General features: G+C 33.6%; 1 protein-coding gene across 1 annotated transcript in view; it reads left to right on the top strand.

Annotated features, from left to right (window-relative positions):
• Window positions 1-259: 259 nt before the first annotated feature.
• The window catches only part of LOC107679047 (slit homolog 1 protein-like), a 34305-nt gene continuing 6952 nt past the window's right edge, over window positions 260-27612 (top strand). Inside the window, exons 1-27 of the mRNA XM_016474460.1 lie at window positions 260-267; window positions 1112-1183; window positions 8004-8075; window positions 8216-8287; window positions 8398-8469; window positions 8573-8736; window positions 9990-10134; window positions 10474-10545; window positions 10794-10865; window positions 14263-14334; window positions 14495-14638; window positions 14717-14880; window positions 16099-16125; window positions 16273-16417; window positions 16807-16881; window positions 16999-17142; window positions 18814-18957; window positions 19044-19210; window positions 20748-20886; window positions 20978-21046; window positions 22198-22272; window positions 22548-22598; window positions 23998-24242; window positions 24322-24446; window positions 26388-26482; window positions 26564-26703; window positions 26785-26881. Coding sequence (XP_016329946.1) covers window positions 260-267; window positions 1112-1183; window positions 8004-8075; window positions 8216-8287; window positions 8398-8469; window positions 8573-8736; window positions 9990-10134; window positions 10474-10545; window positions 10794-10865; window positions 14263-14334; window positions 14495-14638; window positions 14717-14880; window positions 16099-16125; window positions 16273-16417; window positions 16807-16881; window positions 16999-17142; window positions 18814-18957; window positions 19044-19210; window positions 20748-20886; window positions 20978-21046; window positions 22198-22272; window positions 22548-22598; window positions 23998-24242; window positions 24322-24446; window positions 26388-26482; window positions 26564-26703; window positions 26785-26881 — 2867 coding nt within the window. The remainder of the gene's footprint in view (window positions 268-1111; window positions 1184-8003; window positions 8076-8215; window positions 8288-8397; window positions 8470-8572; window positions 8737-9989; window positions 10135-10473; window positions 10546-10793; window positions 10866-14262; window positions 14335-14494; window positions 14639-14716; window positions 14881-16098; window positions 16126-16272; window positions 16418-16806; window positions 16882-16998; window positions 17143-18813; window positions 18958-19043; window positions 19211-20747; window positions 20887-20977; window positions 21047-22197; window positions 22273-22547; window positions 22599-23997; window positions 24243-24321; window positions 24447-26387; window positions 26483-26563; window positions 26704-26784; window positions 26882-27612) is intronic.

The raw sequence follows: 27612 nt of genomic DNA, 5'->3' as shown, positions 1-27612 counted from the left end.
CCTGGCCAGTTATTGATAATGATGAAGTTGTGTTGATGTTGTGCTACCCTTTGCTCCTGTATTCCTTTTGTTTATTGTGTGTTTTTTTTTTTTGTTTATTGTGTGGATTTATCATTAAAAGACCATTTTGGAATTACTCCTGCATCATGCGCTTAGTATCAGCACCAGCACGTAACCGATATTTAAATGCTTAATTTTATGATGAAAGCTCTGTAGTTTCAAAACATGTAATGCAATGAAATACAATGATGCTTGAGAGATGAACAAGTAATTGAACATGATTTTTCTAAAAAGTGATGTAAGGATATTCAAGTAAACCAAATTTGCTTCAGTATAGTAGATTATTTTTAGGTTTTATAAGATTTCACAGCAAACGGGCACGTGAAGGTGAACGTTTTACAATTATACTTAATTATACTAAAGGCATTAGACATTTGCATATCGAAAATGTTACAGTAGGATTAATAGGGATAGGGTTAATATCAAATTTATAGCATTTAACCCTCAGGTTTTGTTGAAATTGACTACTTTCCTAATATCTGGGCTCCCAGAGTCCCCAAAGCTGTATGTGTAAAATTAATCATAGTCATTTTGAAATTAACTTTCATGTTCCTCTGACCTAATAAAACAATCCAGATTTCACAAAAGAGTAATGGACGATTTAGCACTGTGCCTGGAATCCAATATAGTAACAGAGTTTTTCTTTGGGATCAATTTTACTTTTCAAATTAATTGCATTTATTCATGTTTTATATCATTTTTTTCCCAAATTGGGTTTTCTGAGCTATATATCTGTGTGCTCCCCTCAGGCGTCTCAACCAATATCAGAATGGGTAACAGGGTTGAAAGTATCTAAATGAAGCTAGTCTGGGGCCAAATATTGGCTTGTAGTGTACCAAGAATTAAGAAAATGTTTGAATTTAAATAACCTTACAATAGCAATAATTATGGTAACAGGGTTGACTAATACAGTCAACACTACAATTTGTGTAACTAATTAGAAAATGGCACAAAATTAATTTATTTGAAAGCTACAGCGTGTAAGGACAATTAGTAAGTAATCTTCAAACTGGGTTTAATTGTGAGCTGTATGTCTTTGTGCTTCCCTCAGGCGTCTCAACCGAAACCATCTCCAGCAACTCCCTGAGCTCCTGTTCCTGAAAAATCCCGCTCTCTCCAGACTGTGAGTGACAGCTCCTTATCAGAAACATCAGGAAATGCTTGTTGAGATGGAACCACCCAATCTCACACAAAAACATGACGATAACTTTAGCAATAGCTTCTACTACGGTAATAAATATGTACCAAAACATTTTGTGTAGCGACTTCCTGGACAATCACGTCTTAATAAGAGCTTAGGTTAGTTAGCTGTGGTTAGTCAAAATGTTTTACCCTATATTTTTGTGTGCTGTTTTCATTGTGCTATGTTTACTAGCGTATCCTATTGTTAGCTTAGCTAACATGCTAATACCAATCTCAAGTGGAATCAGTCTTTGTGAAAAAGAAGTACACTTTAGCATAATTTAGAAAAGAGTACTAATTACCGAAGTAATATACTTGTGCGAACTGAATGTAATGTTTTCACACACTTAATTGCATGTTAATTGCAATTTCTAGGCAAAATCTTTGAAATATGACAATAAACATGACAAAAATATAGTATCTGGCTAATTTGCCTAGCCTAGCTTCTACCAGTGAATTTGCGTCAAAACACCTTTGATGTGTTTTTGTAGCGTCTTCCTGGACATTCATGTCTCAATAAGAGCTTATTAGGTTAGTTAGCTGTTGTTTGGCCAAGGGTTTTTATCGTTGAATACAGATACAGTTGGTAAAGTCTTCACTGTCGGGGGCAGTGGGTCAAAAAAGAAACTATGTAGGAATGTGTGGGAGTACGGAAAGAGGCATAATGGGTGTGAACAAATAGTTAAGGACAGCTGTGTTTGCTTGTTATTTGGTTGTTTGTTCATGCCATTTCGCACGTTGTCTCATTAGCGAGTTGCCATATGGACGTGGAGCGCTCAGTCAATCTGCCTGCGAACACCCCCAACCACCCACACATGCCTTTAGGGAAAAATGTCTGCTATTATAAATGAAATTCATAAGGTCTTTTTCCTTCAGAGACACTCGTTTTGGTAACCTCAGGAATATTGGTTTATGATAATGTGGGTCATGTGGGTAATGTGGGTTCTTTCTTGCTCTGTGTTTGAATTTTGGCAAACAATTAAACAAAGCAAGAGCTAGTTCATTAAAACAAGTAATAGTCTCCTAATACTCGATGATTCATTAGGCTAGCTTTGCTAATTGGCACCATGGTGGCGTTCTCCATGCACAATTAATTAACACATTTAATTAAGAGGGGAAATGACAGGGGTGATTGCTAATTATGATTGGTATGTAGATTTTTCCTCAACTCTGTCACTGTGGGTAGCAAAAAATTCAATTTGTGCTAACCATGTGTGAACTTGGCTTAGAATGTGTATGCTACGAACCAATGACGATGACAGAAAAGACTAATTATTCTTCAGAGTTATTCTGTCTCTCCAGGAACGCTCAGAAATTGACTTCATTTGACAGGATACTGTAGCGTGAATAGCTTTATTCCAAAACCTAGGGAGCTGCCTATGAAGACAGCATTTTAAGGACTATAAGTGCACTCCTAAAGCAAAGGTTGTTCTGAATCGTAGCAATCAAAATGATAGTGCCTCAAATCTCATTTAGGACAAAAGCATAAACAGCACCATCCAACAAGCTCAGTCCAACAAAAAAAAAGGTGGAGGATAATAATGCGGGATCATTTCCATTATAAGTATATTTATGGTTCGTTCAGTACTTTTATGTATTGATAAAAATAGTTGAATGGTTTACCCAATATTTTTGTGTGCTGCGTTTATTGAGCTAGGTTTATTAGCGTATCCCATTGTTAGCTTAGCATACATGCTAATACAGAACTCATTTGGAATTAATTTGTAAAGAAGTACAATTTAGCATACTATTTAAAAGAGTAATTATTATGAAAATAATATACTTTAAAAGAATATATTTAAGTGTGAACTGAATGTAAGGTTTTCAGACACTTTCAGAAAATGTGTTGCAGTTTAGAGTGCTTTTTTGACCCACTTAAGTTGGATTTAAGTACATTTTAATAATATAATTATTTCAGAATGTTATTTCAAGCATTTATTCTAAACTAAAATATACTTTAATTTAAATTCTATTGAAATGCATAGTTGTCTTTAAATATATTTGTAATTACACATTTGTAATGATGAAGTTGCAATTTTAAATGTAGTAATTTTAAATGTAATATTGAATAACGCACTACAGTTAAAATTATAATCAAGTACTTTACACATGCTTTAGTATGTTAGTCAACACATGAAAATAATTGTACTTTAGAACACAACTAATTATTAAAACGTGATTATTTAAAATGTACTTTAAAGTAAAACATTTAATTTGACATTTTTACAAAGTGCACTTTTACGTAAATGTGTTAAGAAACATAGTCATGAAGGTCTCTCTCTTTAGGTACACATAAGTGGATTGTTATGTCAGTAATAATATATTATTTGCAAGTAGAGTTCAAGTGCACATTAAATACACTTCTTTGAAAATTGAGGGAATTTTATTTTAGCCAAAATTAGCATCGCGCAGATCCTTGAAGATAAGACAAGTTTTTTTTTATTTGTGTGTGTGTGTGTTTATAAAGTTATGTTGTATGTATGCATCTCATTGTTAGCTTTGCAACATACTAATGACAAACATGTGAGCAGATGACCTAGCCCAAACTTTAAAAGCATATAGTATGTTTCTAAAGCTTAGCTGAAGTGTTTTGTAGTGCTAGTAGTACATGTTATGCTAGCTGGTTGTTGTGCTAGAAAGTTTTTTGCTTTACATCTTACAAAGATTTGTTGTTTGTTGCTGCTTCAAATATGTCGCTGGTCTTGAAGGAGTCATCAAGCTGAATGGTTCTTCTACATGGTAACATAATGGTCATTTTACTGCACAAAGCACATTTTCATGTGCTTTCAGGAACTTTTCTTTGGAGGCTTTTCTTGTAAAATTATGCAATAATGGCACAATGAACCACTTCTTACAGTTCACTGGCCGGTCACACAAAATGTGCTTGAGTCAGACGTCTGCCTAGTTGTAGTGCTAGTAGTGACGTGAGGAATTATTTATGATAGTCTACTGAATTATTGAAAATTAATGCACACCCAAGGTTGTAATGTGAAGCAGAGTTCAGGTTTTGGTAGTTACCTGGAAGACATGTAGGCTAGCATGATAATCAACTAGTGTTTATCTTACAAAACATAAGCTAACCAAAAAATAACATAAATAATAAGTTTAACTATCTATAGCTTTGGTTGTATATAATATGTGTAACAATTTAAAAGGCGCAATGATGGATACACATCAGATTTTTTTTCAGTCTCTTCATTCTTTCAGCCATTTTCTCTCTATTTACTTTCTTCGCTGTCTTTAAGCTCTGATGAATGAGTTTTGCCTTTGCTAACATTTAATATCCCTCAGTAAACAGTACGTCAAACGCAAAAAGACAAATGTAAGAAAGACGACGGCTAACAAAAGAAAACCAGTGTGGCTAGTCAGAGTCTCTCAGATCCCACAACTTGTTGCTCGTTTTTCCCACTCAGGCCTCTTTTGTCCACTTCTTCTTGTCCTCTTTTAAGGGTTTTCAAATAAAAGATCTGGAGTGTAATATTTGCAGAGGTCGAGCAGTCTTACTATCCGTACTGTTTGCCTTCACCTCTGGATGTCAGCCAGGTTGGGACTGCAGCGAATGCAAACTGAACATCGTTGGCAAACAGCTTTGATTAAAGGGGGTTACCAGGAAACCCTGCGCTCACACTGAGAGCACTGGAGGCTCTTCTTCCCAGAGTTTAGGAGGTTGTTTCTGGTTTTCCTAAGTGTTTTTTAAAGATGGATATGATTGCAAAGTCAGAATGTGTTTAAAGCGCTTTGATGTGATATAGAATTGGCCGTGTTGCATGTAAATAATGGAAACCTGCATTGCATTATCATGATACTTCTTGTGATTGAGCTGTGTATATGTTCAGGGTTCAGTACAAGTTAAACACAAACAACAACACTTGGGAAGTAATGTTGGTTACCACACAAATAAATTAGAATTTTTCATTGTTTGCTATAAACAAAATAAATATCAAAGTTGTGGGGAGGAACTCACAATGGAAGAGAATGAGGCCCATTTTTGGAGGAGCAAAAATGTGAAACTTATACGTTAAAACTTCAGAATTATTTGAGTTGAAAAGTTGATCTTGTCATTTTTACAGTCATTTTAGAACTTTCATTGGAAACAAAGTTGTAAAATTGAATGTAAGCTTACACAGAAGGTTATGCTATTAAAACAATATTTTAACATGAACAAATCGTCCCCATTCCCTTCCACTGTAATGGCGCTTTTCCACTGCGTGGTACGACTCGGCTCGGCACGACTCAGTACGACACGGCTCGGCTCGGTTTGCGTTTCCACTGCAGTTCAGTACCTAAAAAAAACTTTTTCATTCCGCGTCGCCCCATCAAGCTCTTGCTGGATCCGCTCCTCTGCTATCAACGAGAGGAACATCTGTTCTTCCACAACAGACAACAAAACTTTTTGGCTGTTAAAAAAAGGTGCGCTCGTTCAAAACAGTTGCGTTCGATCCTTCGCTGGCTGTGCTGATTTAAATCTAGCGGTCCTTTTGTGTTTGTGTCGCAAGTTCAGTGACGCAGTTAGTGACGATACAGAGTTTACACGTCACGTTTTGGTAACGGTACGGTTCACTTGGAACCTCAACCGAGGTGGTACTAAAAAAAGTACCAGGTACCAGGTGCTGTACCCAGTGGAAAACCCCCAAAAAGTGAACCGTACCGAGCTGTACCGTGCCGTACCATGCAGTGGAAAAGCGCCATAAGTGTCTCATTATAACCCAAATTTGTTAAGAAAACAATGTTTAGAAAATGTTGGCATTTTATCCAACCAATTGAACTCAACTGAACACTTATCTAACCTAGAGTAAGGTTTTGTTGCTCTGAGGTCGCAATTGATACACACAGTACAAATAGAGAGCAACTTCACTCCTGAATCCACTGAGAAATGTTGAGTTCATATTGATATCTCTGACTTTGGCTCATTAATACGTGAGATTACTGGGGTCTTTTTCTCAGATAATTCCCTGAGTGGACCGGTAACCAGTGACCAGCGTTCACAGGTAATAAGCTGTAAAGTAGAAGTTAACATGTTGGAATGATCTCTCTGGAGCAGAAATTATTGCTTACATTTACATGAGTGACAAATTAATTGAATTAGCCCTAGAACGCATGTACAATTAAACTATCCCCACAGAGTGCATATGTGGGTCAAATATGACCAATCTGGTGCATTTTACTTTATAAAACTGCATTATTTTATAATAAAATATGTTTTATAATGTAAAGCAATATTTTTGTGAACATTTTCTTAATTCAAGTATGATATTGAAATATCATGACTCTTATATTTTACTCATATTGAATTTATTACATATATTATTTTAGATGAAAAAAAAAAGACGAGTGGAATGCGTTAAATAACATAGAAAATGTATGTCATTTTGACCTACATATGCATTCCAGGAATAATGATACCTTATAGAATGAAAATGCCTTTTAGAATGAAAATCTAAGATCAAAAATGAACCATCTCTGGCATGTGAGGTGAAAAAGACCTCTTTGGCCATGTTTGCACTGAGAAATACAAGGAGCAATTCAAAACACAGGCCATTTTAGACCCACATTCACATTTCTGACTCAAACAGCTGGAGGTTTTGTGTTCATTTCTATACTTACTTACGGAAAAACAAACTCCTTACTATTTGTTAAAATAAAACATATTCTGCATTTTCTCACTCTTTTCTCATTTCATTTCACACTTGATTACAGATTTCTTATTATGTGTCTGGTTCATTGTCAGGTTCAGTGGCCTGACTTCTACTGGAAATAGTACCTTAGCAACCGCCACCAATAATACAGCTAATGTTCAGTGTCTGCTGTTAGCTTGTAGCTTTTTACTGCATTTTACTCTTTAAACAAAGAAAATGAGCTTTAATTTGCTGAACTCTTTAAGGAACTTAAAAGGCTTCAATCAAATGCAGACTGTAGCTTGAACCAATTGGGGCGAAACTTAAAAACAGTTTGCAATTGCAGCAAAAATCACATGCATTAGGAAAAGGTCACCGATGGCTTTCACATGGAGAGAAAACAGATGAAATCACATTTAGGAATCCAGATGTTCTTTTATTAAATGTCAATTTCCTGCAGAATAGCACTGAGCATGACTAGATATTAAATATAGATACATTTCTTATCCGTGGCTGTGAGATTGTGTCACGCTCATTTTATTTACCACCAAATTGGAAATGTTTTTCATGCAGAGGCTGTATTTTGTATGGCTGAAAGTCATTTGAAAGTCAATTCAAAGAAATAAAAGAATAAATAAATGATACAAATAAATAATAAATAAAAAAGTTACATAACATAATAAATAAAAAATACATTATTTGTGATTTATTGCATTTATAATTTTTTTTTAAACAAAAATAGAGACGTTTTGAAGAATCTTCATGCAGCTTTTTAACAGTTTATTGTGAAGAAACACCACACAATAAAAGTAGTCTGTTTATCTGAAGTTGTATTGTGTTGTGTGAGAGACAGAAAGAAAATGAAATAGTTAAAATGCATAATACATAATTTAATAAATCTGAGACAAAGCTGATAATTGAAACACTGAACTCTACTAAAGGAGTAGTTCACCCAGAAATGAACATTTGCTGAATTTGACATTTTCAGCAAGTCTCCCCAACTGTAAAATAGCAATAAATGTTGCATCTTGACTTGGTGTTTTTTTGGTTGCTGATGTTTTCTAACCTAAACTTGCTTTTCAGCATCAGTTCAGTTCTAAATATGGATTTAATTTAATTAGATCTTTTAACAACTCTTTTAATTAGGGACTTAAGTGAAAATGCCATCCAGATGATACCGAGAAGAGCATTTAGAGGAGCCACGAACATCAAGAACTTGTGAGTTAAAGTTCACACAACTTTATCTATAAATGTTTCTTTTAATTTCCCCAATACAATCTTACCCAATAAAATGATTTAAATGTAACCTTTAAATGATCAAAATGTCTTGTGTGCCATCGTGTTTGTGTTGATCTCAGACAGCTGGATAAGAATCACATCAGCTGCATTGAGGACAGAGCGTTTCGTGCCATGAGAGTCCTGGAGGTCCTGTATGTAAATTAGTAGTTTTATTAAAAAAAAAAAAAAATGCTGTTTATTGCTTGGTTTGCGTGTATTTCGGATTATATCTGTTTCTTTTTTCTTTGATTCTCCTCCATAGCACACTGAACAACAATAATATCAGCACCATCCCCATTTCCAGCTTCAACCACATGCCCAAGTTACGTACCTTGTGAGTCCAGAGCCCTTTCCACATTTCTTCTCAAGTATGAGGATTGACAATAGTGATGCTTGCAAAGTCAGTTTTCAGCAGTTTTCTGCTTTTGTTTTCCTAGCCGGCTGCACTCTAACAGTCTGCGGTGTGACTGTCATTTGTCGTGGTTGTCTCAGTGGCTCAGACAGAGACCAACGCTGGGACTTTACACACAGTGCAGTTCACCTCCCAACCTACATGGCCTCAACCTGGCTGAATTGCAGAAGAAAGACTTTATATGCTCTGGTAAATCTGGCCTCTTGGGGCATGGGATGTAGCTTTGGCTTTTTGTGTAAACATTTTTGTCTTTTTTTTTTTTTTTACAATTTAATAATAAAATTACAAGATAAATATTTACAGTTTTTACCAATTTTTACTTAATGAAGGTCACATTCTCTTTCCTCAAATTTTGTGCTCCAAGGGTTAATTTCTATCAAAATGTTTTTAAAAAAAAATAAATTTTGTAACATTTATGAAATTCCAGCAAAAATATTTATAAAGAGATTCAACTCTTTATAAATATAGTATGAAGTATGAAGGTCACATGTTTCTTCAACTTTTATGTTTCAGGGGTTAATTTTTGATTAAAACCTTTTTTAAAACTAAAAACATTTTAAAAACTTGAATTAAATTAATATTGAAATAATTGGAAATAATTGTAAAGAGATTTTCGACTTTTTACTTATTTAGTATGATGGTCACATGATGGTCTGTTTCTTCAACTTTTATGTTCCAGGGGTTAATTTTTATCTAACAACATTTTTTAAATGTTTCGTAAGTTAAAATTAAAATGTACAAATGTATTATGAGATTTCGACTTTGTGCTTTTTTATATATGCTATAAAGTTCACATTAACAGTGCCTTGAAACTTTTTATCATAACTGGAATTTATCATTAATTTTTTTTGCTATTTTCTGAATAACTTTTAGGAAATGATTTTTTATTTATGAAAATACATGAAAAAAATATTACTCTATTTTTATTATTATAATCTCAACACAATGTAAAACAACCATAAACCATTTCAACATTAATTGTGTGAAAGATGCATATCATTTTTCTATCAATTTTACTGTTTGTAAAATATGTATTTTCAAATGTCAGTGTACTTGTTTACCATGGAGGCTAGAGAATGTTATTATTATTGTGTATTATTTCTAAATAAGCTGTAATTTTATATAAAAAATCACCAAAGTTGTTGTGTAATTTGGGCATTTTGGTTAAATAAAATGCTCGCTGTGAAATTAGTCCGAGCAAGACAAAAAAATTCGGCCATTTTATTTAATGACAAAAATGTAATTTCCTCAACAGATTAAATGATGATTTGAAAAATGTGATGGAATTTTTATTTTTATTTTTCATTTAGAAGCATTATAAAAACACTGTCCCAAAAGTCCCCAAAATTGAAGAAACAAACGAAAAGGAAGAAAAGCAAACATTAAACCAATCCACTGCATGCTTAATACTAATATCTATAATGCTTCCTTCTTTTCCTGAGGTGTTTTTGATTCCGGTCCTCAGCCCTGTGGTCTTGCGTCTGGTTCCTGTCCGCCGATGTGCTCCTGCACCAACAATATCGTGGACTGCAGAGGAAAAGGTCTGACGGCGATTCCAGCCAACATGCCTGAAGGCATGACTGAGATGTGAGTGTGTCTTTTACTACGAATATTTAAGATTGACTGTTTTTAACCCCTTGTGAAAAATAAGTTCACTTTAGCATTTTTAAAAAGAGCACACGAGTATGAACTGAATATAATATTTTCAGACACTTAAATGACATTTACCCTCTTAACCTTCACATCTGGTGGGTTTTACCCTTTCTGGACTCGCATCGGTGAGATTGACCGTTTGACTAGGGCTAAAGGTAGTATCCATGATAATAAGGGAACCAAGGAGACGCTAGTAGTAACAGTGCTGAACTGCAAAGCTAACCATCCACCCTCGACATTAGTTGACCAGTTCTCTGCTTTTCTGTCTTTCAGACGATTGGAGCAGAACGGTATAAAGTCTGTTCCTCCGGGAGCGTTCGCCTCCTACAAGAGACTGCGCAGAATGTGAGTCATTACATTTATATAATCTACAGTATGAACTATGACACAAATAAGCTTCATTAGTTCACATACATTTATTTATTTAATCACTATACATGCAGTTTTTGCACATGTAATTGTCATAGAATTTATTCCAAATAAGGAAGAAATTGCTTTAGGATCTGTTGCATTTGTTAAGAAACAGATGTTTTTCCTTATATTTATGGCCATTACATTTCATGTATTTCATCATTCTGTCTTTTGCCCTGCAGTGATTTGAGTAATAACCAAATATCTGAAATTGCCCCCGATGCGTTTCAAGGCCTGCGCTCACTCAACTCACTGTAAGTGTGCATTTATTCATTCACTCTTATTGTGTTTAACAGATTTACATGCCAGAAAATAAAGGGATTCACAGCATATACATATTTCCAAATAATCAAATGATTATGTTATATGTTATATTTATACAAATCTATAAAAACAAATATTTTATGAAATAAAAAGATGCATTTCTTAATATATATTTTTGTAATTTGATATCCATTTATTTAAACTTGTATGATTTTGAATGTACAAACAAACAAACATATTTCCAAATAATCAAGTGATTATATTATATTATATTATATTATATAACATAATATATTTTATTTTTAAAGAAATTAATAACTTAATTGAGCATGAATGCATTAAATTGATTAAAAGTAACAGTAAATACATTTTTGATGTCAATAACCTTTATTCAAATAACTTTTTATTCATCGTACAAAAATGTACGATGATTTCTTCAAAAATATGAAGCAACACAAATATATTGATAATAATAGAAAATCTTGCTTGAGCAGCAAATCAGCATATTAGAAGTTTCTGAGTAATGATGCTGAAAATTCGGCTTTGATCACAGAAATAAATTATATTTGACAATATGTTCAAATAGAAAATAGTTATTTTAAATTGTAATAATATTTCAAAATATTACCGTTTTTACTGTATTTTTAATCAAACAAATGGAGCCTCGGTGAGCAGAAGAGACTTCTTTCTAAAAAAAAGCACAAAAAAAAAACAATATAATATACTGAATAGATTTAGCAATTCAGGTGTTTCATTATAGCATGCTGAAAAAAACAAAACAAAACAAACAAACGAAACGCTCTCAATCCTTCAAAGGATTTTAAACCCTGTAGAGCCACAGTTTCAAACAGGCTGTGTGTCAGAAAGCTGAAGCGGTGCTAGAAATGGACCTTACCAGAAAATGACCCGAAAAACTCCAGCCATTCTGTGTGTCGCTGATAGAACCAATCAGAAAATGGAGGTATATGAAATGACCAAGTCATAAACTCATAAAAATGCTGCAGAGGGTCTCATAAAGCCCTCAGACATCATACGATAAAATCGTTCTGCAACAGAAATGTTGATGTAGACGTTACTGCTAATGTTCCTTTACACAACCCCGACCTACAAGAAATGATTTCCAACAGCGTTTGGAGCAAATACTTCTTTTTCCACAGCAGGAAATTATATTTTGTACTATTTATATATTTTCAGGAGTGTAGAGCCTTTAATAAATTCCCAGCAACAGTGATATGAATAAATAATTACATTTATTAATAATAAAAATCACAATAAATATTTATTTTGCACATGAAGAAAAAATTAAATGTTTAATCACAAATATTGTTTTGAGAATTACCTTTCCATTTATTCAAATCTGTAAACAAGACACCTTCATGCGCTGGACATTTTCACAGCACTTATGTATATAGTCATGTTCATACAGGCGCGCTTATTATCTGTGTTGAATTCTGCATCATGTAGCATGAAGAGCTCTTTGTAGACATCTGTTCTGGGACAATCTCAGCAGGGCTCTGATGTGAACGTGTGCGGTTTGTGTAAATATATGAGTGTGTGTCTGGCCTCCAGCGCTAGTCGTCTCTAGCATACATGTCTTATGTGATTTGATTGCGTGAGGATGCGTGCGATTCAGCTCAGCGGGAACAATGCTTCATGCCAGATTGTCTGCCATGCTCTGTGTGACTTTAAGTAATCAACTTAAAAATGCTGATAAAACGGGTGATAAAATCTCATAGACTTACATTTAGTCGCTTAGATCCAGTTTGGTCTGATTCGTTACTGCTAATCGGCTCTTTCGAACAGTTAAATGATTCAGCAATTCAGTCACTAAAAAGATTCGATAGAGTAGATAGAGACTTTAATTAATTAATTAATTTACTTATTTGTTTGTTTATTTATTTCAGAAAGCATAAATATCTGATTCATGAATGAATCTTCTGAGTCAAATCTTTTGAATGAATCAGTGCCTGACTCTGCCTGAATGTTTAATTCATTGGTTTAACAAATGATTGAGTTATTAATCTGACATTTCCAAAAGATTAGGTTCTGTGAGTAATTGTTTAGTTGACTTGAGAGCCACTTGGTCCAGTTGAGTCTAGTTTGTGAATTAATTCCTCAGCTGATTCATAAAAAGATCTGATTCATTAGGATGTTTCATTCATGAATCGCACATTACCTATATTGATAGAGGAAGTCATATCAAGAATTCGACAGCAGGTAATTAACATTTTTATTTTTTTCTTTATTTTTTTATTCATTCGTGAATTAATGATTCTGTTGAGTCATACAGTCATTCAATCAGCTGAACCGGTTCACAAACTCAGACTAAATGATTCATCCCCAAATCGGTTTTTGTTTCAAGGAATCAGTGAGCATGTCCAAAAATCAATCCATGCATCCCGTATAGACTGATTCATGAATTAATTGTTCTATTGAGTCATGTATTTTCAGTCAATCAGTTGAACCAGTTCACAAACTCAGTCTGAACGATTCATTCCCAAATCGGTTTTTGGTTCAAGGACTCGGTGAGCTGTAAAACCGACTCATTACGAGTCAGACATGTCCAAACGATTTGATTCTTTGACTTGTTGATTTGTTGACTTGTGAAATGCTTGAACCAAATGTTTAAATCGCTCATATTGATTTTGTGGACTGGTTCAACTGATTAATGTAAAAGATTAAATAAGTTAGAATGATTCATGATTCATAGACTTACATTTAGTCATTTAGATCTGATTAGTCTGATTATTTTTCTTTCAAACAGTTAACTTCAATGACCAGTTCAATAAATGATTCAGCAGTTCAGTCAGAATTGTTCTATTTGAGTCATATCTTTTCAGTTAATCAGTTGAACCTGTTCACAAACTCGGTCTGAACGATTCATCCCTAAATCGGTTTTTGGTTCAAGGAATCTGTGAGTTGTTAAACCGACTCACGACAAGTCGGAGATGTCCAAATGTTTTGGTTCCATGAGTTGCCGATTTGTGAAATGCTTGAATCATTTTGATTTTGTGAACCGGTTCAACTGATTCATTAGAAAGCATTGCTTATACTGAAGAAAAAAGCTATATCTAGAGACAAAAATATCATAGAGACTTGGGGATGGGCTCTTGTGATTTGTCCAGTAAAATGTAAAATCATAAATTCATAAAGATTCATAAAATGTGAATAGAATAGAATGTGTAAAATAAAATAAAATCTTGTTAAACCTGATAGGACTTTAAGCAGACTCTGTGTTTGTGACATTTGTATTTAAATGTATGTGTAACCTTGTGTCTGAATGGTCAGTTTTTATGAAATCTGCATGTTTCCAAGCCCTGCAGACTTGGTTCAAATGAAACTGTTTATCAGCACCATTGTATCTCATGACTGTGTTTTGTTTTCCAGGGTTCTTTATGGAAATAAGATTACAGATCTGCCTCGAGGTGTTTTTGATGGATTGATTGCATTAGAGTTACTGTAAGTACAGAAAAGCTTATGTCACTGCAAAATTACCACCCACATATGAAAAATGTCACAGTGTCACAGTGCTTAATGGTCCGTGAATAAAATAGCACTGAAATAGCAACATCCAGACAGTCTTTGTAATGTCTGAGATGTCTGTCTTTCTCTCTTTCAGACTATTAAATGCCAATAAAATCCACTGTGTTCGCGTCAACGTCTTCCAGGACCTTGAGAACCTGTCTCTATTGTCTCTGTACGACAATAAGATCCAGACTCTAGCCAAAGGCACATTTACTCCACTGAAATCCATCCAGACTCTGTAAGAGACGTTATATAATAAACAATTGATATGGGCATTTACTGTAATCAAGACGTTTTATTGTTGGCTTTCTTCCAGTCACTTAGCTCAGAACCCGTTCGTCTGTGATTGTGGTTTGAAGTGGCTGGCGGACTTTTTGCGCTCCAACCCGATTGAGACCAGCGGCGCACGATGCTCCAGTCCTCGACGGCTCGCCAACAAACGCATCAGTCAGATCAAGAGCAAGAAGTTCCGCTGTTCGGGTAGAATACACAAACGCACTGTGCAATTATTGGCATACATTTATTTATTAAAAAGTATGCACATAAGCTTTAATTGGGACTTTTGTGCACAATTTCAGGTAATTGTGTCGTAATTGTTTTTTCGAGAAACACACTAGTAGGTTTCCTGAATGAATCAAATCAGTTGAGTGAATGATTTAGTGATTCACTCATAAGAGAAAGTTATTTGTTTTGTCCCTGAATAAATCAATGTTTTTCAACAAGTCAGTTAAATTAATGATTCAATGACTCACTCATATAGACAGTCAGTTGTTTCATTTCTGAATGAATCAGTGTTTTCGAATAAATCAGTTGACTGAATGATTTAGTGATTCACTCATAAGAGAAAGTTATTTGTTTTGTCCCTGAATAAATCAATGTTTTTCAACAAGTCAGTTAAATGAATGATTCAATGACTCACTCATATAGACAGTCAGTTGTTTCAGTTCTGAATGAATCAGTGTTTTCAAATAAATCAGGTGAGTGAATGATTTAATGATTCATTCATAAAGACAGTCATGGCTTCATTCCAGAATGAATCAGTGTTGTTGAATAAATCCTTTGAATGAATTATTTACTGATTCGCTCCTCAAGACAGCTAATTGTTTAGTTGCTGAATGAATCTGTGTTTTTGTACAAAAAAGCTGAATGAATGATTCAGTGACTCAGTCATATAGACAGTCATTTGTTTAATTCCTGAATGAATCAGTGTTATTGAACAAATTGAATGATTTAATGATTCACTCATAAAAGCAGTCACTGGTTTCATTCAGTTTTTTTTAACGAATCATTTGAATCGAGTGAATAACTCAACGATTTGTTAATAAACAGTCAATTGTGTAGTTTCTGAATAAAACAGCACGTTGAACAAATTGGTTAAGTGAATGATTTAATGACATTTTCGTTCCTTAATGAATCAGTGTTTATGAACAAATCAGTTGAAAGAATGCTTCAGTGACTCACTCATATAGACAGTCACTTGTTTAGTTCATAAATTAATCAGTATTATTGAACAAATCTTTGTATTAATCAGTATTATTAAACCAATCGGTGAGTGATGTGAGTTGAGTTAATACCAGTATATTCGAGAAAATCTTTGGTTCTAGTTTTAGGTCTCAAATTTAGATCTTTGCTGGCTCCATGTATATCTACACTTTCATAGAAGCTGTATTTTCTGTTTACTTGCATGTGTTGCCATAGCAGCCAAGGAACAGTACCACATTCCAGGTAAGTTGTTTATATCTTTTAAGTATCTCATTGAACCTGTTTTTTATATGACTTGAAATAGTATGTGATGCAAACTGAATAATGGCCCATTTATACTCTCCTTTGATTAATGGTGATTCTCTGAAAGCATCTTTATATTTGTCTCAGGCACAGAAGACACGCGTTTGAATAAGGACTGTAACAGCAAGCCTGTTTGTCCACCCAAATGCCGCTGTGAAGCTACTGTGGTGGACTGCTCAAATTTACGCCTAACCAAGTTCCCAGAGCACCTTCCGCTTTCTACAACTGAACTGTAAGATGATATACACATACAACAATTACAATATGGCTCTTATCCAAAATTTAGTGAGCTGCCTTTGTAGGGAGTATTTTAAGGCATCAAGTGTGTGTGCTCTCAATAAGAAGACTGTTTCTTAAAGCAGACTGCATAATTGCGATACCTTCTTTTGGCCATTTCTCCTGTGTGAAATGTCAATACCAGAATGCATTGCGACAAGCTCAGTGAAAAAATCCATCCAAGATGGCGGATGAAGCAACAGAAAAGTTGATGTTAATCTATTCTTTTTTAGTAACAGTTTGATAAAAATAGTTTTGTGCTGCTTATAGTATTATAGTAGAACATCGTTAGCTTAGCAACATGCTAGCATTGTTTATTTCATTGTCTTTATTGCATTCTTTCAGACGTCTCAATAACAATGACTTGTCCATCCTGGAGGCAACAGGACTCTTTCGGTCCCTCACACATCTCAAGAAAATGTGAGACTGACATTTATGCTTTACATATTATGATGAAACAGTGTCAAAATACACTGTATTACTTAACGTTGAGCTGAAGTGGTCAATAAACCAGTTTATGGTGCATTTCTCTCACAGAAACCTTAGCAACAATAAAATCACTGAGATTGAGGATGGAGCTTTTGACGGTGCGTCATCTGTGGTTGAACTTCACGTGACAGCCAACCACCTGGTGTCCATACGTGGAGGAATGTTCCGGGGAATGGACAGATTACGCATGCTGCAAGTGTCCTTTTCACCATCATTTCTGCCACAGCATTTCTAGTACTCTGAGAAGCATGCTTGTTGTATAACTAGTTGTGGTTTTACATAATTAAAACCGTTTCAAGTAATTTGTAAGTCTTTAGTTGTTCTACTATTCAGTTGGTTGGGTTGGTTGACTGATTGACATAGGATGACTGAGTTATTGGTTGATTGATTATTGGATTGGTTAATTGGCCAAATGATTGGTAGTGTGACAATGACTGGTTGGTTGTTGGTTGGTTGATTGATTGATTAGTTGGTTAACTGATGGAATGGTAGTGTAATGGTAGTATGCCTAATTGACTGATAGGATTACTGATTTGTTGGTTTATTGGTTGATTAATAGATTGGTTGATTGACTGATTGATTGTTAGTATGATCGATTGATTGGTTGGTTGGCTAACTGATTGATTGGTAGTATGAGTGATTGATAGGATGACTGATTGATTGGCTGGTTGAATGACTGTCTGATTGGTTGTTTAAGAGATTGGCTGGTTGACTGATTGATTATTTGGTAATGTGATGTGTAGTACGAGTGATTGACTGGTAGGATTTCTGATTGGCTGGTTGTTTGATTAACAGATTGGTTGATTGATTGATTGATTGATTGATTGATTGATTGATTGATTGATTGATTGATTGATTGATTGATTGATTGATTGATTGATTGGATGGATGGATGACTGACTAATGGTTAATAGATTGGTTGGTTGTTTGACTGATTAGTTGGTTGGATGGATGACTGATTGATTGGTAGTATGAGTGATTGGTAGGGTGACTGATTGATTGGTTGGTTGATTAACAGATTAGTTGGTTGAATGACTGATTGGTTGGTTAATAGATTGTTTGATTAGTCGGTTAACTGATTGACTTGTAGTATGAGTGAATGACTGACATGACTGGTGGTTGATTGGTTGGTTGGTTGAATAACAGATTGGTAGGTTGACTGATTGATTAGTTGTTTAACAGGTTGATTGGTAGTATTAGTGATTGATAGGATGACTGACTGATTGATTGATTGATTGGTTGGTTGATTAACAGATTGGTTGGTTGACTGACCGACTGATTGATTGATTGGTTGGTTGATTAACAGATTGGTTGGTTGACTGACCGACTGATTGATTGGTTGGTTGGATGACTGGTCTGTTAATAAATACATTTTTGTCCCAATTTATACTGGACTAATTAATGCATTCAGGGCTCAACAGGAAGGATTTTCTGAATTTTCATTTTTCAAATATAGACATTTTCATTTATATATTCACTGATAAAAATATTTCTTATATTTTAAATTAAATATTAGTTTATGTTTTGTGTTAAAGATGTGTAAATTTACAGCTGTTAAAAAAACTAACAAACAAACAATGGTATACAACAATGGTACAATATATCAGAAAACTCAAGTTTAAAAGAATGATCCTTCTTTTTGTTCCACGCTGGTACTGAATGAATTCTCACAACAGTCCATGATGTTCATATATATTGTGGTGAAGCTGTTCATTTATTTAAATGTATCATTATCTTTAAATGTATCACTGCAGGATTGTGCAAATGCATCATTACTCAAGAACAGTCAAAGCAAGCTCAGCCATTTTCATAGTTCCACACAGTCACCCTGAAGCCCTGAAACCTTTGTTCTGTCTTTGTTAGGATGCTGAGGAATAATCGCGTCCGTTGCATCCACAACAGCAGCTTCGCAGGCCTGCAGAACGTACGTCTGCTCTCGCTCTATGACAACCAGCTTACCACCATCATGCCTGGAGCCTTCTACACGCTGCCAAACCTCTCCACCCTGTAAACGCCTTTAGTTCTCGCTTCCTATTATTAATGTGTCTGATCTGAATGTGTTAACTCTGTTTAATCTTAATGGTCTTTTTCAGAAACCTTCTGGCAAACCCTTTTAACTGCGATTGTCGTCTGTCCTGGTTGGGCGAGTGGCTGCGATCTCGGCAGATCGTGACGGGAAACCCTCGCTGTCAGAACCCAGCCTTCCTCAGAGAGATCCCACTGCAGGACGTGGCAAAGCCGGACTTCCTCTGTGACAAGGGTAAATGAGGCTTTCAGGTTTTTCACTGTCCTACATCTTCATCATTTGGAAGGCCGAAACATACTCTACTCAAATATGTGAAGGCAGATGCTTCTAGCTACGCAAGTTTGATTAAATGTGTTTTCCAGAACTCAATTTACAATAAAACACAGCACTGATTTAGTCTTCAACTTTATCGCCTGAGCTGCAAAAGGCATGTGATCAGCGACTATTTCAAGTTTCAAATAATACTACTAATAATGAACTTAAGAAAATTAAAGAAGAAATCTGTCTAGGTGCAGATTATTACAAATAAATTAATAAATGGTACCTTAATTTCTCTCTGAATTTGCTGAAGTAATTTATGTATTCAGGGCACAACAGTAAGGATTTTCTTATTTCCAACATTTTCTCTGGATCTAGAACAAAAAATGATCTAATTTTATTTATATATTTACTACTAATAATATATTGTTATATTTTAATATATTTACAAGTAATATTCAAATTTTTTTAATCAAATATTAAGTTTTTAATATTTTTACAGCTACTGTAAAACGGAACTGTGTAAATAAAACACTTTTACTGGAAAACAATGGTAGCCTCTATGATCCAGAACATTACTGATTAATTTGTACTGTAGTTTTCAACACATTTTTACTGATACTATCACAAGACTTATATTAAATAATGTTATTAAACTTATATTAAATAATTTATATATGTATATAAATAATCTCATCTATGAAAGTATGTTTTCGCCAATGGATATAAAATAATGTAATTGCGACTTTTTATCTCACATTTCGGACTTTTTCGCAATTCTGAAGTTCATAACTTGCTATTTGGAATTTTTTATTTTTTTGCAATTCTTAGTTTGTTTCTCGCAATTCGGTTTTTCGTTTCCGCCACAGAAAAAAAAATTAAAAAGGTAACTTTTTTAAAAAACGTTTTTTTCTCACAATTCAGACTTCTTTTCTTGCAAATCTGAGTTTACATCTCGCAGTTCTGAGAAAAAAAGTCATGAATGAATTGCAAGATATGAATGCAGAATTTAGATTTTATTTTCTCACAATTCCACATTTTCTTGCAATTCTAAGTTTATATCTCACAGTTCTGACTTTTTCACAGTTGTGAGTTTATAGCTCTCAATTTTGAGTTTTCTTGCAATTCACACTTTTTCTGGCAAATCTGAGTTCACAATCTCGCAGTTCTGAGAAAAAAGTCAGAATTGTAAGATATAAAGTTTTTTTTTCCCCGCAACAGAATAAAAATAAAAGAGGTAATTGCAACTTTTGATCTAACAAATCTGACTTTGCTTCTCAGAATTGTTCGATAATATCTCGCAATTTATTCTAAGAAAATAACGCAATTACTGTGAATTGTGAAAATCACAATGGCTTTTTGTTTTATTCCTTGGCATAGACAGGCTTCCAAACTCATCTGCTATCTATAATTTGTTATTGAATTTTATATTGGCTAATTATTCATCAAAGTCCTCAAATGTCATGCTTTCTGTGACTGTGTTTCTGAACATATCTCCTCCACACACGTTCAGCTCTGATTGAAGACGACGTGAGTTGTGTCCCTAAGCCGGCGTGTCCTGAGCAGTGCACGTGTCTGGATACCGTGGTGCGCTGCAGCAACAAGCACCTGTTGGCTTTACCCCGCGGCGTCCCACACAATGTCACTGAACTGTGAGTCACACGCGCTTATGCTAATGCTGCGGGATTCCTGTCTGCCTGTATTTGAGTGTCTGATGAACTCTCTCTCTGTCTGTCTCCATAGATACCTGGATGGGAATCTGTTTGTTGCGGTGCCTAAAGAGCTCTCAGCATTCAAACAGCTGCAGCTGGTGTGAGTGTCAGATCTGCCGTCTGTGTGTTAGATTCATATTCAGTTACATTCACTTTCATTGCTTTAATATATATATACCAGACCAGCAAATGAATATAAATAGTTGTATTTTAGGAAATAACATATAATAATAATAATAATAATAAATAATAATAATAATAATAGATTGTATGCAACATTTATTATATTGGTTAACAACAACAACAACAATAATAATAATAATAATTGTATGCAACATATATTATATTGGTTAACAACAACAACATCAATAATAATGATAATAAAAATTGTATGCAACATATATTATATTGGTTAACAACAACAACATCAATAATAATACTAATAGTAATCTGTTATTATTGTCGTATAATGTTTCACTTGATAATAGTACAAAAATGCTAAATTATAAAAATGAATACTAATACTAACAATAATTACTAAGAACAAATTTTCTGTATGTAATACAATTGTTGTAATAATTATTGCCAAATAATATTATAATATTACTATATTATATAATATACATTAATGATAATAATAAAATCTATTATTATAATTATTGTTGTTACATATAGTTATTAATAGAAAAAAATAATTATTAAAATATTATTCTATATAATATTGTATACATTAAAAATAATAATAATAATATTTTATTGCTAATGATTATTATTGTTGCTGTTGTTGTTATACATAATTAATAATATAATGTTGCAATATTCTATAGTATATTTTATTAATAATAATCTGTTATTATTATTGTATAATGTTTCACTTGGTGGAGTACAAAAAATGACATAATAAATTATATAATAATAACAACAGTAATAATGTTATTAATATCATAAAAATAAAAGATAATCATAGTAATAATAATAATTATTATTATGATAATAATGTATTATTATTATTATATTTAATAATTACAATTAATTTATAACAAAATTAATAATAGAAAAATATAATACATATAAATGTATAAAGAATAACAATATTATTAATATTACATATTATTATCATAATTGTTCTGTTGTTGTTGTTATAATATGTATAACTAAAAGATTTTGATATATTATATGACATATACAGTAAATAAAAAAAATCATTATTATTATTATAAAATGAAAGTACTTTTTTGTGCTTTATTTCAGTGACTTGAGCAACAATAAAATCAGTTTCTTGTCCAACTCATCTTTTGCCAACATGAGTCAACTCAAAGTTGCTTTGCAACGATTTGTATCGTAAAAAGCGCTATACAAATACACTTGAATTTCATTTATAAGCCTTGTAACTAGAGGAGCAGTCAAATGTCTCACTAGAGGGTTGACAAAGTATTTCACAATACAAGTGAGGGTATTTGTTCCAAAACATGTATACTCAAAACAAGTCCACACACACACACACACACACACACACACACACACACACACACACTTCCATTAACTGCTGCTAACTCTGAATGTGTTTATAATCGTCTGTCGTGTGTTGTGGTGTTTTACAGTATCTTAAGTTATAATGCGCTGCGCTGTATTCCTCCTCTGGTGAAAAGTATATATATATATTAGGGCTGCATGATTATGACAACAATCATAATTGTTGATTATTCCCTTGAAATTGTAATTGTGATTATTAATTACCATTATCACAGTTTACATTGAATGATGTTTATACCATTGTTTGAAGAAACTTCATGCCATAATTTTAGATGAAAATAAACGAGCGGAAAACACTCAAACTGAAAAACTTTTAGTGCTTTTCTATAAAATTTTTTGAAATTAAGCCTCAAATGTCAACTATACATTTGATTGGTTTCTCCTTTAAATAATACAAAAAATATGCATGGAATTATAACGTTATACTAAAACTACAATTAAAATAATGGAAAAACTAAGATAATCTGTAGAAAGAAAAAAAAACACACGCACTAACATAATGATTAATTGCTGCTTTGAACAATTACGTAATTGTGGCAACCGTAATTGTAATCGCGATTAGAAATTAGATTAATTGTGCAGCCCTAATATATATATATATATAATTAAACGTATTTTCTCGTCATGGTAGTATGTGTTGTACTGTATATTATTCTACTTATAATTACTGTATTGCAGCAATGAATCGAATGAAAATCGCCATTGAGAGCAGTGTTATTTTGGTATCATGCACTATTATAGTATTTATTAATATTTTGAATTAGCTTTTCTTTATATATTTTAAGTTATCGTTTTAAATTTATATTAAAGTTTTAGCAATTTTGATATGTGTTGTTGTAAATCTTATTTTTCATCTAATAGTTATATTTACATTTAGCTGTTTATCAATTCCAAAAACAATTGTAATAGTTTTAGTTTTAGTTGACGATAACAACGCTGATTGAGAATAATGAAAATGACATTAAAAAACTTAAAAGTAAAACATACGGATGGATTACAGTAATGAGAAAACGTAATTGTGACGACAGTATCATGAAAATAATTCTATTATGATCATATTAATAATATGAATAAAAAAACTACTATATATTATAATCATTTTTGTTGTTGTCGTTATTTGTAATAATAGAATATTGTGATAGCACTTTTGAAAAATAGAAGTACTGTAGGTTGTATATTGTTCTTCGTATTATTATTATTATCATTGAAAATAAGCCAAAATCTCTCTCTCTCTCTAATCTTAATCAAATTTAAAATGGACAAAAATGGAGATAAATGTTAAGAAATTAATGATAAATGAAAAATAAAATTAATTTTAAAATGTATTAAAATAAATGATAAAGAATAGAAAGGTGTAAATAAATGGACATAAATTGATTGCAATCATGTAAGAGAAATTGTTGAATTCACAAATGTAATGAGAGTGGAGTGCTTCTACAGTAGATGTACTGCACCTTTAAAACTGTGTCAATATGTCAAAATTGTCATTTTGGATGGGATGTGAATGCAGGAATGTACTGTCAAACAAATACTCGTCATGTCGGTTACCTCATTTGCGTCTCATATGATCATCCGTATGGGTTTTCTGCCTTCATCAAGGGCGATCGGCGCAAACCCGCTGTACTGTGACTGTCGCCTGCGCTGGCTCTGTGACTGGGTGAAAAGCGGCTACAAGGAGCCCGGTATCGCCCGCTGCGCCGGGCCGCAGGGTGTGGAGGGAAAACTGCTGCTCACAACGCCAGGCAATACCTTCCAGTGCACAGGTGCGTGACAGAGATCACCAGCTCAGAAAAAAAGGCCGTTTCCTTTGAGGATTCAGCTTGAGAGTCTGCTCTCCCTCAGGTCCTGTGGATCCGTCCGTGTCTGAGAAATGCAGCCCGTGTTCGTCGAACCCCTGCCAGAATCAAGGCCTGTGCCACAGCGACCCAGTACACCAGTACAAGTGCAGCTGTCCGCAGGGTCACAAGGTCCTGAACATCCTTTACTGAGCATACCGCTACAAACATTACAGGTTCAATACACGGACACAACTGTTTATGTGACATAATTATAGCAATAATAGTTCACACTAAAAATGAAAATATGCTGAAAATGTGCTCACCCTCAGGCCATCCAAGATGTAGATGAGTTTGTTTCTTCACCAGATTTGGAGAAATGTAGCATTGCATCACTTGCTCACCAATGGATGTGGATGGGTGCCGTCAGAATGAGAGTCCAAACAGCTGATAAAAAAATCACAATAATCCACAAGTAATCCACACCACTCCAGTCCATCAGTTAACATCCTGAGAAGCGAAAAGCTGCGTGTTTGTAAGAAACAAATCCATCAAGACACTTTAAACCGTCGCTTCCGGCTAAAATATAAGTCCTCTATTCATAATAATGCTTAATCCAGTGAAAAAGTGGTCTGGTCTGAATCAGGAGAGAAATCTGCACTTGACAAAGTCATAAAAGGCTTTCTTAATACAAAATTTTTATTTTTTATTTCAAATAACAAAAATGTTTTTAATAGTTCTAATTTTTGTTTTTTTGGACATAGTACTATGGTAATACCATGTGTTTTTGGGCTTTTGCCAGAGTAGCACATCACATTCTAGAAGTAAAATAAATTATGAACTGCATTTCATGTTGATACAAAATAAAGCTGCTTGAAAAAAAATTATACAAATAAAAAATACACACAGTAAATATTAAAAAAAGAAAGTCCAATTAAGAGTAGCTGCGTGTTTGTAAGAAACAAATCCATCAAGACACTTTAAACCGTCGCTTCCGGCTAAAATATAAGTCCTCTATTCATAATAATGCTTAATCCAGTGAAAAAGTGGTCTGGTCTGAATCAGGAGAGAAATCTGCACAGATCAAGCACCGTTTACGAGCCAAAACGGTTCTGAACAGATATTGTGATGTTTTTAGCAGCTGTTTGGACTCATGAATGAGTGAATGGGTGCCAGTGAAGAAACAAGCTCATCTACATCCCGGATGGCCTGAGAGTGAACCATCAGCAAATTTTGGGGTGAACTGCTTCTTTAAGTGTAAGTTTACGTGACAAGCCATTTCAGCGGAATGAAGATAAAAATGTTAAAACTCTAAATTAGTTCTATTAACACATTTGCATTCTTTGTTAGTATTATTTAAGTATGAATAATATACTTTTTTAGTATTTATAAAAATGTTTATGTAGTTTGTATTTTCAGTTTGTTTTGGTAATTTTAGTATGTGAAAATATATTCATATATGAACTGCATTTCATGTTGATACAAAATAAAGCTGCTTGAAAAAAAATTATACAAATAAAAAATACACACAGTAAATATTAAAAAAAGAAAGTCCAATTAAGAGTTAACTAACTATTATTTGTTTACTTTTGTGGTATTTATGCATATTCATATTTTTTGTTTTCATTTTATTCTAGCTCACGTTTTAGTGCTTTTGTCATTTTTATTCGTTTTTTAATTTTTTGTTTCTTTTCAATTTACTTTTATTTCATTTTTAGTCATTTTAGTACTTCAACTTGGGTTAGAAAAAGACAACATTTCAAAATTGTACGTTTAAAAGTTTTTAGTTTGCCATCAATTATTTATTTTTTTATTTTATTTTATTTAGTTTTATGTCATTTATTATTTATTTTCATTTTGACCACATACAGCCGGTAAACCCGACCCTCAGGAAAATCAGAAACTCACATCCAGAAGACTTCTCAAATCTATTAAACATCTCGAATAAGACACTTTTTGTAGAACATAAGCACTAAAACCACACCCTGCCCCACATGAAGCCATTCCCTCCGTAGGCGTACAGTAGGACTGTACAGTGAACCGTTTAAACCGTCCGAAGTACATTTCAGAATGATTTTTTGAACGTGCTTCTGAAGAGCATTCGTTTAAAGGCCTCTCTGCTGGTATTTCTAGGGGAGGAACTGTGAGGTTTCTGTCAGCGCTTGTGAAGGCAATCCATGTGTGAACGGAGGAACCTGTCACAACGACGAGGCTAGAAAAGGCTTCAGGTGCGAACACACACCTTACTGAAGCTGAAAACTAGAAACCGCAGCAATAAATGTGATGAAGCTGGCTTGGTCTGTCTGCAGCTGCTGGTGTCCTGTGGGCTTCGCCGGTCAGTTCTGTGAGGTGGATGTTGATGATTGTGTGGAGAACGAGTGTGAGAATGGCACCATCTGTGTGGATGGAGTGGGAAACTACAGCTGTGTCTGTCCGCACCCCTTCTCAGGTCAGTATTAACATTGATTCATAAGAGACGACTGGTTTATGTGGAGTGTTACGGTGTTTTTTCTGTTGATGTGCGTGACAGGCCAGAAGTGTGAAGAGTACGAGGAGGATCTGTGTTATCCGGGTCAGAATCCCTGTCATCACGGATCCACCTGCATACCCACCGTCACGGGACCCAAGTGAGTACAAGACGTGCTGCTGCTGTGGTCAGCTGCTATTTCACTGCTGTGTTGCTTAAGCCAATAAGACATCTTCATTTCTTCATCGTCATTATAAATACAGTAAGTAGTTTGGTCATAATTCACATGGTTGCAGATTGGTTCTGATGTGGTTGCAACTAGATAGGAAAAACTAATTATAAAATGCATATTATAAAAAAAACCACATTTAATATAAAATATTTAAATAAAAATAATAAATGAATTAACTATATATATATATATATACTACCACTACCATTTAAAGGTTTTGGGTCAGTGAGATTTTTTAATGTTTCTGAAAGTCTCTTTTGCTCACCAAGTCTGCATTTATTTGAAATACAAACCTTTTATAATATTATAAAATTATTTACCGTCACTTCTGAACAATTTATTGCATTCTTGCTGAGAAAAAAATAGTAATTTCTTAAAAAAAATAAATAAATCTAACTTACACCAAACATTTGAAAGGTAGTGTGTTTAAATATTTTATATGAAATATAAATAAAATATAAAAGGTATTTATTATTTAAATTAAATAAAAATGTTACTTAAAAATAAAGTTGTTGTATAATATTTTATATAAAATATTTTTATTTTATATTAACCATCACAAAATATTATAAATATTAAATACTATTAATATAAATATAAAAATATTAATATTAACATTACAAACAGTACAGTAAATCATGTGGTACAACATATGTATG

The sequence above is a fragment of the Sinocyclocheilus anshuiensis genome, unplaced genomic scaffold, assembly GCF_001515605.1.
Source record: "Sinocyclocheilus anshuiensis isolate Anshui unplaced genomic scaffold, SAMN03320099.WGS_v1.1 scaffold2020, whole genome shotgun sequence".
Classification (NCBI taxonomy): domain Eukaryota; kingdom Metazoa; phylum Chordata; class Actinopteri; order Cypriniformes; family Cyprinidae; genus Sinocyclocheilus; species Sinocyclocheilus anshuiensis.
Note: the sequence above shows the minus strand (reverse complement) of the source record. Positions and strands in the feature narration are given on the sequence as shown.